The sequence below is a fragment of the Pan troglodytes genome, chromosome 2, assembly GCF_028858775.2.
Source record: "Pan troglodytes isolate AG18354 chromosome 2, NHGRI_mPanTro3-v2.0_pri, whole genome shotgun sequence".
Classification (NCBI taxonomy): domain Eukaryota; kingdom Metazoa; phylum Chordata; class Mammalia; order Primates; family Hominidae; genus Pan; species Pan troglodytes.
In genome coordinates, this window is record NC_086015.1 from 73,276,854 (window position 1) to 73,293,818 (window position 16,965).

The following is a 16,965-nucleotide window of genomic DNA, read 5'->3' on the forward strand; positions in this document are numbered from 1 at the left end:
CTACCCTGAGCCCTGCTGCGTGGACTAGGCGAGTCACCTGACTCAAAGGCAGCCAAGATGTCAGGCGGTGAGGTAGCCTGGAAAGGAGCAAGTGCCACTCAACAGATGCTTTTTATATTGCATGATGAATGAGGCAACCAATTGCACATGGTCTCTTAGAGACTTGAGGGGCCGGTGAGGAGGGATTCAGTGGAGGCAGAGAAAGGCACTAAGCAGAAATTACCAGGCAGCAGAAGCCATGAAGTAGAGAGGGACAAGAGTCCACAGCAGGAGTTGATGGACTGAAGCAGGGTAGCCGAGTCACTTGTGATGGCAGACACCAAAGTGAGGCGGACCAAAGGTTGGCTGCTGCTACAGGGCTGAGATGACCCATGTTATACAAGTTTCTGGGCATTTCCAAGAACCTTCCAGTTCAGCTACTTGGTGGTGGCTGTTTCCTGCTTTCTTGGCTTTCCCATGCATTTGTATCCCTATCAATGAAGATAATATGAGCAGGCTTCCAGTGGGCAGCCTAATTAAGGGGGGCAGCAGGATCCCAGCTAACATTTCCCTGAGCTCTTACTGAGGTGCCTGCAATGTGCTAAGTGCTTCTCGATTGTTCTCTCATTTAATTATCACAACCGCCTTGGGGAGGGACCTATGATGACCCTGATTTCACAGACGCAGACTCTGAGTTTTAGAGATCTGCCTGCCTGGTGGGGCTAGGTCTCGGTCTGGGACAATGACTTTGACTCTGTGGACAGTGCTCTTAACCAACATCTCCTCCTGGGCTGCCGCTCCCAGTTCACTCAACTAGCACTCAGCAGGAAGCTGAACCCTTAGTAATTGTGGGCGTCTCAACCATGTAAAAAATAGCAGAAAAATAAGACAAGTGTGACGTTTTCACCAAAATGTTAACATATATAGAAGTACTTGTGTTCTCTATCGCTTCAATAAGCAAAACCATGGCAAAAGACTTAAGTTGAAGGATTTTGATTAACCTATGAAACATCTTTTTAAAAGTTAGAGTAGTCTCAGAAGGGGAAGCCCTTTCCAGAGGAAGAGATCTCCCTGCCCGAAAAAAATCCTAGGTCAGATTAGTAGAACTCAACATCTGCCTTCTACTTGAAATTTCTAAGATTACTTTTTTCCTTCACTTTTAATTACTTCAATAGACATCTCTAACAGGGACTGTATTAAAAACACGGGGTCAATGAATTTTCACACTAACAAAGCTCATAAGAATTTCTTAATATTATTTAAAATTTAGTCTTCACTTGAATTTTCCCATTGCCTCCAAAACTTATAAAAAAAAGAGTTCTGTGATTGTGACATTTAATAAGTAAAGCTGCACTGGCCTACGGCAACAGTCACATACACAAAAGTCGTAAGGATCACTGGCTGGATATAAATGAGTGATGCTGACCAGATGGGTGAGACCTGCTTGGGGGACACCGGGACACATTTTTTCTGCTCTACTAAAACTCCTTCATCACGGTGTGGGTAGGTGACCCAAGCTAGGCCAGTCAGCTTCTCACCCTGGAGAATAAACTTGATTAGAATGACCTAAAGATCAAAGATGGTTGGAGCCTATTTATTCTGCTAACAGCACTCTGATGAAATTGTCCCTTGGTTTCTGCTCCCTAGATCCCTGCAGAAGCCCTCATCCCTGTGTTTTCTGAGTCTTTGTCAATTCAGTTTTCCTTCCGTTTTGTTAGCCACAAGTAATTCTGTTGCTGGCAACTAAAGAACCCAAGTTAATAGAGGGCTTCTTCCATGCTAGGGATAATACAAAGTGCTCTACAGGAATCTCTCTTTTTTTTTTTTCCATCTTTGGTACCACCAGATGCAGTAGGCAACAAATTATGAGCCCATTTTACAGATGAGAAAGCTTAGATACAGAGATGTCAAGTCTTCTTCTTTAGGCCATACAGCTAGCAAGTAGTGGAGCCATGACTCAAACTGAGGTCTGTTAGACTTCTAAGTTCATATTCCAAGTCAATATGATATAATGCTTTCCTACAATAACAATCAAAATGAAATATAACATGTACAGAATGCTGTGGGGGCCCACCAGCCTGATGCAATTAACTCAGCTTATGAATTAAGGGGAGAATGCTGCCAAACTGAAATCCATAGAACTAAGCACCACAGGAGAGGGGACAGTTGAGCTGAGTCTTAAAGAATGCATGAGTTCACCAGGTAACAAAGGTAGGAAGGGCACTCCAGGCGGATAGCATATTAGCCAAACTAATCCTCTTGCTAGTCTTTGAGCACTGAAGAAACCGCATACAGGTTGCTGGGTAGCTTGGCACCAAATCAATTTGTAGCGCATCCAACTTTGAACAGATACCTTTGTACTAGAAACTGGGTTCACCTTGTTTTTGGAGCCCAGGCCCCTGACTACATCCTAGTCCCAGTAAACAGGTCCCTATCTTATTTCCCACTACTTTCTGGTGACCAGCCCTGGTGCCTCCTGCCTAGGCATCAGATTACCAGCTTTCCGAATCCACAATTCCATCTCTCCCTCAAGGGGGCCATTGTAATGACTTCATATTTATGGAGTGTATGAAAAGTACATATGGGCTTTGGGGAAAATGGCTCTTCAGGCACACCTATCAACACACACCATGAACTGAAAACAAAATCTAGGGCTTCTTAATGACATGAAATGGACTATCCCAGATTCATAAAGACCTTTTTTTCAGCCTTTTTTTTTTTTTTTTTTTGCAAAAGGATACTGTTTCCTTTTTGCATGCTTACTGTGAGCGATTTCACTAAGGTTTTCTTAAGTTGAAGCCCATGGTTAATTTTTCAGCTTCGGAAAGAACCCAGGCTTTTTGAATAGGCACACATTTTGGAGACAAACCTCGGCTTCACAAGTGTAATTTCTTGAGAAGAGAATTTGCTCAGGAAGGTTTTGTCACTGTTATTTGGGCTCCTCCCATTAGCATTTCTTTTTCCTTTCTTGGTTGGCTTAACCACTCATTAGTGATGACAGAACATTACACCACTGTGACATGACAAAGAAGGCTGGAAGGGACACAGCCCTGCCAGCCAGATGGCAACACATGGATGTCAAAGAGCACAACACCCAGTTGTTTGGAAGTGGCTGTCCTTTGAAGAGTCGCTTAAATTTATGTGGCCAATATTTTCGTCTTGTGGTATTTATTTCTAGTGGTCACAAGTCAACACTAGGGAGTGAGAGAGACATTAGTTTGAATCCTAGCTCCAGTGCTGATCAGTCTTGAGGTCTTGGGGTAGCTGCTCCGCTCTCAGTGCCTCTTACCTCTCTTGCCCCACACACTGGAGAAATGAGAGGGTTTGAAATGTGCTTAACATAGCAGGTGGCATGTAGTTTAGCAGCCAATGAGTGGCGGTGACTATTAGAATATTATTATCTCTCTACCGATGTGACTGTAATAAAAGGCACTGACTTAGTTGGGAACATCTTTAAAGCTTTAACTGTAACAACCAGAATAAAAATTCCAAGTATCTGGCCAGGCGCGGCTCATGCCAGTAATCCCAACACTTTGGGAGGCCAAGGCAGGCAGATCACTTGAGGCCAGGAGTTCGAGACCAGCCTGGCCATCATGGTAAAAACTCATTTCTACTAAAAATACAAAAATTAGCTGGGTTTGGTGGCACATGCCTTTAGTCCTAGCTACTCAGGAGGCTGAGGCAGGAGAATCGCTTGAACCTGGGAGAAGGAGGTTGCAGTGAGTTGACATCCTGTCACTGCACTCTAGCCTGGGTGACAGAGCTAGATTCTGCCTCAAAAAATAAAAAAATAAAAAAAAAAATCCAAGTATCTTTCCTAAGTTCTTTCTCTCAAAGAAACAAATACTACAAAAATGTCTGTTTTAACATAAAATGAGAAAATAGTGTGAAACCAATGCTTTTCTAATCAGTTTCAACTTTTCTCCCTCAACTGAGCATGGTTTCTTTGTTTCCCAGGGCCTTTGCGAGGTCCGAGTGGTATCTTCAAAGAAGGTGAATTGGGCAAGAACTGCTCAATTATTTTGCATTCTGAACAATGCTGAGTTTGTGACTGGCGTCCAGTGAGGGCTAAATCAAAACACCTCATTCTGGGTTTCTTTTAGTCACCATGAGTAATTTCAGGCATTTAACTGCAGCCACACGCCTGGGTAGATTTCTGTCAGATCCTCATCCACATTCTGAGCGGGGAGATCTCTGTTTATTGCTTGTAATGGCCCTGCAAGGTAGTCATATCTCACTTTATAATGCTGAAGGCTGAAGTGTAATTTAAGTGTATTTCACTTTCTCCAAACACATCACTTTCTGCAAGCTATTATGCAGTGCTTATGGGAGTCCAATATGTTCCCTTTCATCTGTGGGAGGGGAACAGTCTTGGAGAATTCCCAGGGGAAGCACTGTTTGCTTCTACAATGTGCTTCTCTGCCAGGAATGCTCTTCCTCATTTCTGAATTTCCAGACATGGCTAGAACCAGAGAGGGCCTCCTGGTAAGCCTGTAGGAACCTGCCCTCTTGCTCCTTTCCCACAGCATGACTCTTTCTGAGTTATCTAGAAGAGCTGGAGGCCCAAAAGAGTCAGGGCCTTGCTGTGACCTGCCAGGAAGGGGAGAGAGTCTTCTCCCCTAGGCAACCTGAAGTGTCAGGGGCATGTGAATTCCAAGTGCTTGCCTCTCCTCTGCTTTAAAACAGCCTGCTCTAGTCCTCCACAGGAAAGCAGGGACAGATGCTTTGACAGGGAGTGGGGAGGGGAGGCAGCGGAGAAAAGTGGGGAAGTAACATCTGGGCATGGTGAATAATGAAGATAAATGATAAGATCTTTCACCCAGTACAAAGGGGAATGGGTCAGACCCAAGCCAGACAATCCCAAATCTTTCATATTCAAAGGCTGTGACAGAAACATGATAGAATGTTTCGCCCACTGAACATGTGGTTGAGGCAGCCTGTTATTTAGGACATAAAAAATAGTTAACATTTATAGAGGGTCTACATTACCTGTTAGCACTTGTAATCCTCCAACAACCCCCAAAGTAGGTGGGTGCTACCACCAGCTTCATTTTATAGGTGATGAAACAGGCCCAAGAGGGTGCCAGAAGCTACATAGTGAGTAAGTGGAAGAGCTGGAATATGAACCTAAGAATGATGCTAAAGCTCTGTTCTCAATGTTTGGGTGGGGGTGTTTACCAATGCTGAAGACATTATTTGACTGTCAGCACTTGGGGAGTGTTATTGTTTATTTTGAGACAGGGTCTTGCTCTGCTGCCCGGGCTAGAGTGCAGTGGCCTGATCACTGCTCACTGCAGCCTCAATGTCCTGGGCTGAAGCAATCCTCCTGCCTCAGCCTCCTGAGTAGCTGTGACTGCAGGCACGCACTACCATGCAAGGCTAATTTTTGTATTTTTTGTAGAGACAGAGTTTCGCCATGATGCCCAGGCTGGACTTGAACTGGACTCAAGTGCTCCACCTGCCTTGGCCTCCCCAAGTGCTGGGATTACAGGTGTGAGCCACGGTGGCTGGCCTGGGAGCATTATTGACGTCAGTAAGTGGAGACCAGGGATGCTGCTAAAGATCCTACAGCACAGCTTAGCTCCCTACTACAAAGAATGGCCTGGTCCTCAGTGTCAATAGTGCTGCTGCAGTGAAACCTTGCACTGAAAACCGAGCTTCTAATTTCCGTGTTCTCTAGCTTCTTTCACCCTTCACAATATGGTTTCTTTCTTTCTTTTTTTTCTTTTGGAGACAGGGTCTTGCTCTGTTGCCCAGGCTGGAGTGCAATGGCGTGATCTTGGCTCACTACAACCTCTGCCTCCCAGATTCAAGCGATTCTCCTGCCTCAGCCTCCCACGTAGCTGGGACTACAGGTGTGCACCACCACGCCTGGCTAATTTTTGTACTTTTAGTAGAGATGGGGTTTCGTCATGTTGGCCAGGCTGTTCTCAAACTCCTGGCCTTGTGATCCACCCATCTCGGCCTCCCAAAGTGCTGGGATTACAAGCATGAGTCACTGCTCGTGAGTGGCACCCAGCCCCACAATACGATTTCTTTACTTTTGATGTTGCCTCTTCATTGTCCTGAGACGCACACACACAGAGAGACAAACGCACACATCCTTCAAGTATTCATGGCCCATCTGTTTTTTAAAACTGTGGAAACACAGGCACACCCACCAAAAGACAGGACTGAAAGGTTTGCAAGGGGAGTGAGCAGATTTCTAAAAATAATTTCTGATACTTGCCCAGGGAATACACCGATAAATAGAATCCTGTAAGAAACTGGAATCATGATCGAGCATGTGCTTCTGAGGATTCTGTGTCTTTCTTGAGCTCTTGTGTGAATTAGGATGTTGGATCCTCAAAGATGAAGGCCATTAAATGCCTGCCTGGAAGTTCAGAATAGGCTGGGCCAGTTAGGGGTCATGGGTGATACTGAGGCAACTGGCCTTTGTAGTACCCATGGTCTGGGGTATTGTGCATTCAGATGGGAGTGTGACAGATGGGCAAAGACCTCTGGCTAACTTGCACACCTCCCTCAAGTAACCTCAGCTCAGCCTAAGTAGGAGAATCAGTTGTTTCTCAGGGCCTTTAAATCACATTCCTCCATGAAAAGATGAATTTCCAGTCCTCTCATTATTGTAAATCACCTACCGTCTGATGGCTTTAAACAAATGCATGGTTATCTGGTCACAGACATTTTATCCTTTCTTCCTCTTATCGCTTTTCACAACTGCATTAAAAAAATTTGCTCAAGTAATATGTTCATTGTAGGAAAAAATACAGATGACCAAAAAAGAAGAAAATAAAAATCATCCCTACAATCATTCTACCTAGAGATTAACTGTTGTTAACATTTTAAACTTAGTTTCCATCTGTACAGATGTTTTTGTAAAATATTTTACAAAGAGCGTTATCATATTGCATGGACTTTTTGTGGTCTACTTCTTTCACCTAGAATATATTGGGAGCATCTTTCTATATCAATAAGTCTCACCCTTTACTACAGTCTGTCTTTATGTGTCACGTGTATTTGGCTCTCTTTAAAAAAATTCTGGTGGAATGATGAGGACTCACGGGTTGTAGTCATGATGCTTCCTTGAGTTAAACTCTTTCTAAAGATCTAATGTTCCAAAGACCAGGCCAGGAGCAATGAGAAGGCAGTCAGCAGTCTTGACTTCAAGGGCTCCATGTTTGCAGCAATTTTCACCCAGAGGTAGCAGTCTGCCTCCGGGTTTCCTACTACAGTAGGAAAGTGAGTTCTTCTCAGCCCTGAGTGTGGCAGACAATGCTTTAGGGTACCACTGAGTGGACACATGCAGTCCTAGGACCCAGCAAAAGTGACTTGGAAAGAGGAGGAGGAAAAGAAGGGAGAAGAAGAGGGAAGACCAAATGAAATGAAAAACAACAACAACAAAAAATAATAAAGAGGATGAAAGATGCCAAGATTCTGGCTTTGACTGGAACAGGGTGGTACCAGCCTGAGCCACCTCAGGTTGACCTCCTCTGAGGGAATATGAGCATTTCCAGTGAGGTCACGCCAAGGCCCTGCACTCCTATTTAAATGCTTGCTTGCTCCTCACTGTCAAGCCTTTCAAATGTTCACATCTGGGCTGCATTACCAAGAGGCTCACATGTTTGTGGAATATAATTTATGGCAGCCAGATAACAACCCCCAGCCTGGGGAAGTCCCCCAGAAACCTGGGGGAGTTTGGACTCCCATGGAAATAGAGAACTGGTTAAATAAATTATGGTACCTAAATAAATTATGGTGCATCTATACACACAGAGGTCACACACATATTTAGCACACCTCTTTGAGATTTTATAACTGGAAAAAAGAAGACAAAGGTTTAATCTTGAAGTCATAAAGGGAACACTACGTGCCTTTGCTTTAAATATTTTCTTTTCTCTGTGCAGAAGCAGCATATGTTTCTGAGCTGCTCCCTCTATCCTGGGGGATATAAACCAGATATTTATTAACCCTTCAAATCTGTAGGACCTCAGGGTTTAGCTCAGGAGTAAATGAGACAATACTTTTCAAATAGCCTAGGGCCTGCTGCAGAGTTTATGCTACATTTCAGTAGAGAGAAAACTTCTTGAGAGCAAGTTCTCATGGAATTTTTCTTTTTCATAAATGCTACAATAAATAAAATATTTTCTTACATTTGCATAATGTTTTGCAAAATCATTTTGTATCCCCTGCTCTCTCCTCAGTTCTCATAACCAACTTGCACCATCTCCAGTGAATGTGTAGTGAGTGAGACTCAGTCTGGTCCACCCCACTCATCTCTGGCCTGGGCCATTGCAACAGCTTACTAACTGGTCTTGCTGTGTCCTCCTGCCCCATTCCAATCTGTCCTCAACCCAGCAGCCAGAGTGAGTCTGTTTAAAATGGAAATTGGTTATGCTCTCAAGCTCAAAACCCACAGGCCCCAATGCTCTACAGGCCAACCCCATGCCAACTCCTACTCACCTCCCTTTTATAGGATCTCTCCAGATACATGACTTCCTTCCAGGGGCTGGTACACACCAGGCATGCTCTTGCCAACCTTTCTGTGCACCTGCTGTTCCTCTGGCCTGGAAGAAACTTCCTCAGAAATGGGCCTGGGTCCTGGGTCCTGGGTCCTTGTCTCATCTCCTGTATGCCTTTGCTCAATGCCACCTTCTTTGAGAGGCCTTCCCTGACCACTGTTTTTAGAAATGCAGCCCCGGCTTTGCTAATATTCCCTTTTCCTCCTCCCTAATGGAGTTTTCTCCATAACCCCTCACATAAGATACTTTGCAGGTTTACTTTACTTAGTGTCAGTCTCTTTCCATTAGGCTGTGTACTTTATGGCTGCAGGATTTTGTCATTTTCTTCCACCACTGCTATATTCCCAGCATCTAGTATAGGGCCAAACACATAGCAGGAAATCAGCAACTATTTATCAGATGAATGGACAAACTGTTATTATATAATGAATGCATTTGTTTATGTGTATGCTGACTATGATGGTAGAGATTTTTGCCTTCTTCACTATCGGGTCCTCAGACCTAGAATGGGGCAGAACACAACGTAGCAAAACTCCAATACATAATGAATGAAGGAAGGAAGAAATGTTTCTTCATAGCTTGGTGTAGCTCCTTCCAGGAATTTTCTCAGTATTTATAGATCTATATAGGTTTATAAAACATACCAACTTCAAAAAACCTCAATGTGATCACCTGAACTTTCCATGGCATAAACAGTAATCTCTGTTTTACAGAAGGACACTCATTCCCTATCTTTTTCAGATATAATGTATCTTATCTCCTAAGATGCATGAGCAGTGAGATACATGACAACATCCCTGGTAACAGTGACTTATTAAAGTAATGATTTGTGAGAGGAGGGGTGGAGAGAGGGCTCAACAATGCACCCCTCCCTCCATGGCATTATATCAGAATCTGGGCCAGGAATGTGGAGTTGCAGGGGAGTAATTGTGTAGTTTGAAAAATGTCCCAAGATGATTCAGATATGCCCTGCCTCTCCTTCTGGAGAAGCTCTGAATTGCAATGTACTTTTTCATCTAATCTCTTTTGTTAAAGTGATTCATTGTTTACTATAAAAGTGCCACCATAACCTACTGAGCCTATCTTCATTGTTGGCATTAGGATATTTCTAATTGTTTGCACCGAAAATAACAGCGGTACACATGCTTAATGTGCTATCACTGAAGGGAATTCTTTTTCATTGTGCATTAACTATTTGGTGACTACACATCTCGGTGTCCATGAATGAGGGGCTTCTGTGCTCCATGTTCCAGTGCATGCAGCAGTACTGTGCTGACGCAAGAGGTGAGGTACCCAATCTCAAAAGAGGTCCCCTGCACTTCCAGAGGCTCCTAAAATGAGCGAACATCAAGACAGAACCAAATGCTATCTTTGGCTCTCTATTCTTCAGTCAAACAGGCAACCTGGAGATTTGTTGATGGTGTCTACTGGGATAGAAATCTTACCAATAGTTCTGTTTTCTTCAAATAGGAGGCTAGAGACCCTCTGAGGAGCAACTCACTTCACTGGAGCACAAGACAACCCCATTTGCAAGACCTCCATAGAACCAGCTACATTCCACAGTGACCTCGGTCAGTTCACAAAATTCTTTGGCGTGTGCTTTTCCTTTATCATTTCCTTAATTAAATTGGAGTAAAAACAACTACTTAATTGGAATAATAACAAAGACTATTATGATCTCACTATACTGTTGGGAGGAAGAACTAAGTGAATAATTAAAAACTTGATAAGGGTTTAAACATGCAAGTAGTTAGGGGAAAGTAATGCGAAGTGATTATGGGACACTCTTGAGATAACACTCCAAGTAAGTGCTGAAACTCATGAACAAGCAGCAGGCCACTCTGGAATTTCAGGAACCTGCTTGGAGAAGATAGAGTGCCTTATGAATGAATGTACAGAAAGGGAGATAAGGTTTACTCCTTTGGTATTCTGTGACCCAAAACAGACCAGATATTAGCTGTCAAATAATCTGCACAAATCTGGTTACTACCTAGATGGTACTTGTCAGATTTTCTGAAGACATAATGCTTTCATTGAGTAGGGAACACTACATAAACACTACACCACATGCACAAAAGATGAACGTGCAAGGATGTTAGGTGAAACCTATTGGTTTTTTTTGTTTTTGTTCTTGTTTTTTGGCGATGGAGTCTCACTCTGTTCTCCATGCTGGAGTGCAATAGTGTGATCTTGGCTCACTGCAGCCTCCGCCGCCAGGGTTCAAGCTATTCTGCCTCAGCCTCTGGAGTAGCTGGGATTACAGATGCCCACCACCAAGCCTGGCTAATTTTTGTATTTTTAGTAGAGATGGGGTTTCCCCATGTTGGCCAGGCTGGTCTCGTACTCCTGACCTCAAGTGATCTGCCTACCGCGGCCTCCCAAAGTGCTGGGATTACAGGCGTGAGCCACCGCGCCTGGCCAGCTGCAACCTAAATTTTAATAACAACTAGAAACAGCCTAAATGCTTAAATAAATAGATTTTTACACACCCAAGGAAAGATCTCCGCCCAGGTTGCAAAGAAAAAAATTTAATTCATCAAACAACTTACCCTATTTTTCTAAGAAGGGGAGCAAAGTTTATCATAAAATTTATCATAAAGTTTATCATAAAATTTTTCATCAAACTTAGGAAAGTGGGGAGAGGGGGTCAGTACATAAGAAGGGCTTTCAGCTCAATCAGTAATGATTTCACCTCAAGCTAGGTAGAGAAATATTACTTCTTGTTTTTTTGTTTTGTTTTGTTTTTGTTTTGTTTATGAGATGGAGTCTCACTATTGTCCAGGCTGGAGTGCAGTGGTACGATCTTGGCTCACTGCAACCTCTGCTTCTGGGTTCAAGCGATCCTTATGCCTCAGCCTCATGAGTAGCTGGCATTACAGGCACACACCACCAAGTTCAGCTAATTTTTTTTGGGTATTTTTAGTAGAGATGAGGTTTTGCCATGTTGGCCAGGCTGTTCTCAAACTCCTAACCTCAAGTGATCCACCTGCCTCAGCCTCCCAAGGTGCTGGAATTACAGTCATGAGCCACTGTGCCCGGCTGGTATTACGTCTTATAACATTTTATTTATTTTAGAATGTGAACTAAAAAAAAAAGTTCTATCATGAGATGGATTTGAGAAATTACTGATTTAGTTGAATGCATCCATTTCAGGATACAGTTAAGTGACTTGCCCAAGCAAACCTCAGAGAACAAGTCAAGGACTCTGCATTATTTTCAGCAGTCTGTCTGCATGTGAATGCAACTCAGATCCCTGTACTGTTAATTCTTTCCATGAGCATTTGTTTGCATTTTATCCTCTATTCAAATTAAGGCATCAAATTGTACAGAATTCAATTATTTTTAAGTCTGTAGAAAACATTATTGCTACGTAAAATGTAATAGCAAATGTTTGTCACATTTCAAAGAATGAGAATCTTAAGAATCTGATGAGTGAGAAACAGTCTTATGTATTAAAATATATTACCCATGTTTTTCAGCTTTAAATTGATTTCTAAGAGGCTTTGAGGAATAAAGGAAGGCAACTCTATCCTTCATCTTCAAAGAAAACAGCTCTACAGTATCTATGGTAACTTGGTCCTCAGACCAAGACAGTAGAGAATCTCCTTCACATGATAATGTTTTGATAGGTCTCTTCTCTTTTTATTTGCTATCTCTAATCACCAGAAATGTAAAAAATAGCAAAGAAAACACACAAAAACCCAAAAATAACAGCAAAAAAAGAGGGATGCTAACTGGGTCTGTGGATACATACCTCACAGCAAAGTGCAAAATGGTTGGGCCTGGTTTCTTGGGCAAATCGTGGTCAAGAACTCGGTGATCTAACTGCAGCCAGTTCTGCTGACCTCTGTGAGAGCAAAGCAAAGAAAAAGGATTCAACAGAAAGTCAGAAAAGTTCAGCAACGTACAGTGTTGGCAAAGCTGTGGCGAAATAGTTGCTCTCATACACCGATGGTAGGAGCACAACCTGTTACAACTGGTAATGAGACCAACTCAGCAATTTCTTTCAAAATTATGAAAGCACTTGCTTCTGAACCAGCATTTCCATTTCCAGGAGTATATCAAGGTAAACTTGCACATGTGAGAAATAATTTGTATATGAAATCACTCACTGTAGCAACATTTGAAATAGCAAAAGGGGTGGAAATAACTTCGATGTCCAAGAAGATATTGTTTAAAAAAATTATTTAAAACTATAGAGTGGGCAGGCACAGTGGCTCATGCCTGTAATCCCAGCACTTTGGGAGGCCGAGGCAGGCAGATCACCTGAGGTCAGGAGTTTGAGACCAGCCTGGCTAACATGGTAAAACCCTGTCTCTACTAAAATAAAAAAAAATTAGCCAGGCATGGTGGCACGTGCCTGTAATCCCAGCTACTTGGGAGGCTGAGGCAGGAGAATTGCTTGAACCCGGGAGGCGGAGGTTGCAGTGAGCCGAGATTGCACCATTGCACTCCAGCCTGGGCAACATCCCCTGTTAGAGTGAAACTCCGTCTAAAAAACAAACAAACAAACAAAACCCCCCAAAACCAACCAACAAACAAAAAAAACTATAGAGTGAAATACAATGCAGCCATAAAATAGGCTGAAGAACACGGGTGTGGTGGCACACACATGTAGTCCCAGTTATTCGGGAAACTGACGCAGGATGATCGCTCGAGCCCAGGTGTTTGAGGCTGCAGTGTGCCATGATCACGGCTGTGAACAGCCACTGTACTCCAGCCTGGGCAACATAACCAGACCCTGTCTTAAAAAAAAAAAAAAAAAAAAAGCCAGGGAGCCTCTTTATAAACTTATTTTGAACAATTTCCAAGATACGATATTAAATGAAAAAGCAAGATGCATAACAGCAAGTATATGGCGATTTTTAAAATTAAACAAAGAACAAACATACATATGCGCATGTATATATTACAAAAATCTGAGAGAAAAAACAAAAAACCGATAACACTAGTTGACTTTTGAGGTAAAAAACTAGGCCATATGTTAATATTAAATTTTTATGAAATATGAAATATTTTAGATAATCAAGAAGGAGAAAACTTCTGGTTCAATGAAATAAAACACACAGGCTGGGTGTGGTGGCTCACGTCTAGCACTTGTAATCCTAGCACTTGGGAGGCCAAGGCAGGCAGATTGCTTGAGCCCAGGAATTTGAGACTAGCCTGGGCAACATGGTGAAACCCGATTTCTACAAAGAATACAGAAAAAAATTAGCCTAGTGTGGTGGTGCATGCCTGTTGTCCCAGCTACTATGGAGGCTGAAGTGGGAGGATCACTTGGGCCCAGGGAAGTCAAGGCTGCAGTGAGCCGTGATCATGCCACTGCATTCCAGCCTAGGCAACAGAATGAGACCCTGTCTCAAAACAAAAGCAAAAACAAAAACAAAAAACCAGACACATAACAATACCACAGCTTTTAAAAAAAGTACAGGGTTGGTGCTAGGCACAGTGGCTCATGCCTCTAATCCCAGCACTTTAGGAGGCTGAGGTGGGAGGATTGGCTAAAGTGGGAGGATTGCTTGAGCCCAGGAGTTTGAGGCTGCAGTGAGCTATGATTGTGCTACTGCACCCTAGTCTGGACAACAGAGGGATAACTTGTCTCAAAAAAAAAAAAAAAAAAAAAAGGCCGGGCACTGTGGCTCATGCCTGTAATCCCAGCACTTTGGCACTTTGGGAGGCCGAGGTGGGCAGATCCCTTGAGGTCAGGAGTTTAAGATCAGCCTGGCCAACATGGTGAAACCCCGTCTCTACTAAACATACAAAAATTCACTGGGCATGGTGGCGGGTGCCTCTAATCCCAGCTACTTGGGAGGCTGAGGCAGGAGAATCACTTGAAGCCAGAAGGCGGAGGTTGCAGTGAGCCGAGGCCGTGCCACTATACTCCAGCTTGCGCGACAGAGCAAGATTCCATCTCAAAAAAAACAAAAAACAAAAAAACAAAAAACAGTACAGGGCTGAATACTCTCTGAGTGCCACTTCCGTATATATATTATGGGCTTACTGAGATTTAAGCATGTACTTGTTTATTTTATTTACTCAAGAGCCTCACCAAGTTCATAAACAGTTCTCTCTAGATTTTGACCACTGAGGGATCAAAAGGATTGATGACACTGGGGCTCAGAACTGTTTACGTGCCTTTTCCGAGGTTGTCCAACTAGTCCATCCGTTTTAGGCTGTAAATTCCCAGAGGGCATAGACCCTCTTTTACTTGCTTACATAAAATTCAATCTAAGAACATGCTGATGGTGGTGGGATAGCATGTCAAAATGTAATAAAATATATAATGGGCCAGAAGACATTTTCAAACCTATTTTGGTCCTTGAGTAAAAAATTAAAAAACAAAATCAGAAAATTCTAAGCTGTATTCATTGTAAGTAGACAGGAAAAATGAGCATAAATAATAATATGAGTAGTAGTAATAATAACAATAGCTAGTCTCTATCGAGTAATGACTCTGTGCCAACCAAGCTGGAACTCTTTATACATTAAAGCTATATTTTACAATAAGCCAGTGAGGAAAGTGCTAGAGCTGGGATTTGAATCCAGGGCTTCCTTTCTTCTTCCCTCCACCCACCACCCCACCCAGTGGACTTGTATATAAAAGTACCCGGGACTTTCAGTACTGGAGAAAATGAGACCAGAGGGTTGAATCAGCTTTTATAATGACTTCTGACTCAGTCTCTGATACTCAGCAGGTTAAATGCTGGAAAGAGTGTGTCTTTGTTTCCATAGTTACAAGACAAGGCTTCTGATACCTGTTTCCAGCTTTCCTTGCAAGAATATTATAAAGATAAATAAGCTGATTAAGTAACACAAGGGAAGGTCCTTAGAACTACTGCTTTTGTGTGTAAAACAAAATAAGATAGGAGACTGACCTTAAGAGAGTCTTACACTGTATTTCATCAAGTTTAGGATGCCACTGATATAAAGACACATCCCAATTTCACAGACGTTTAAATGTGTGTCTTAAAATACATAACATATTTTATAGTATCAGATCTCAAAAGTTTTCTTAGGAAAGATGTATCATTTTAAAAGTATAATAGGCTAGACATGGTGGCTCACACCTGTAATCTCAGCATTTCAGGAGGTTGAGGCAGGAGGATCACTGGAGCCCAGGAGTTCAAGGCTACAGTGAGCTATGATCATGCCACTGCACTCCAGCCTGGGAAACAGAGAGAGACCCTGTCTCTAAAAATAAATTGAAAGCATAATGTACATTTGTATGAACTTGCATGGAATGGTGTCTATGAATGAATGAAGCAAGTTGTACAATAACATATACAGCATAAACCAATTATGTTAACCACAGATGCACATTCAAAACACTATTAAATATTGATGAACATTTTTAGATATATTTCTGGAGAGTCACACAGCAGCTTGCTAGTACTTGTTACCTCTGTGGAAGAAACTACAGTTGCAGTGGGAAAGTAATCAAAAGGGACTGGACTCAACCATGACATTAAAGAAGATATTCATGCATATATTATAAGAAATAGTTTTTTAAAAGGATAAATTACAAATTGGATTTTAAAAAATCCACCCACAATTTCATCAATAGGAAAAAGTCTAGAAGAATTTTTTAAAAAATGTCCATAATTCTACCACTGAAATATAATCAAGGTTACTTATTGCTTATAACTTGCTTTTGTCAAATTTTCCCATCAGCAAATATAATAGATCTAACCAATATCTTAAAAAGACAATCATATCTACCCCTCTCAGGAGTGCAGACCAACCACAAAGCAAGTTTTATTTTTGGCTAGAATTGCATCAACAGAAGGCCCATTGTCACAGTCCCATTGGAAGGGACAGTGATCAAAAGTCACAGTTGTGTTGTAAAGTCTATCTGTTATTTCTTGGTAAACAAAGCTTATTTAGCAAAGCCTTTCAAAACATAAGAAGGCAAAACAAAAAGTGAAATGGGTGAAGAGATGGAACCACTATGGTGACCTGAAGGGCTGGTGCCTCAGGAGGGCCGTGACTGCCCTCTAGGGGTGAAAGACTAACTTTGCACACAGAGCTGCGCAAGGCCCTAACAAGCGTAATCTCAGAAATGCTCTCCCCCTCCCAGTAACGTGACCTTGAATCTGTGGTTGTTGGTCATCATCACTGCTTTTATTGCGTAATTGCCGTCTATTTTTCCGTTTCTCCTCTTGGCCTGTGGATGAGTTGTAGACAGTAGCTACTTTCATTGACAAAATGTTCCTTTCAGCTTTACCAAAGACAAAAGACGCATGTGGCATCTAGGCTGGAAAATAAACTCAGACGGCATCCTGGGAGGGCCCTCACTCAGTGGTTTTACGGGGGCGAAGGGAGGCAGGAGGAAAGTGCTGAAAGAAAATACTTTCCAAAAATATTTACCAAAGAAAAAGAACTAGGCTTGTGACCAAGACATTCCAACGAGACACCCTTAGACATAAGCAATTTTCCAGGCCCGCTCCCCAGAAAGGTAGAAATGGCC

The 16,965-nt window shown here is 42.5% G+C and overlaps 1 protein-coding gene across 7 annotated transcripts in view; it reads right to left on the reverse strand.

Annotated features, from left to right (window-relative positions):
- Positions 1-16,965, reverse strand: part of FRMD4B (FERM domain containing 4B) — a 373,681-nt gene that overhangs the window by 119,891 nt on the left and 236,825 nt on the right. For all 7 annotated transcript variants that reach the window (XM_063806908.1, XM_009445839.5, XM_063806907.1 and 4 more), the window contains one exon: positions 12,253-12,345. In XM_063806908.1, the coding sequence (XP_063662978.1) occupies positions 12,253-12,345 (93 nt within the window). The remainder of the gene's footprint in view (positions 1-12,252; positions 12,346-16,965) is intronic.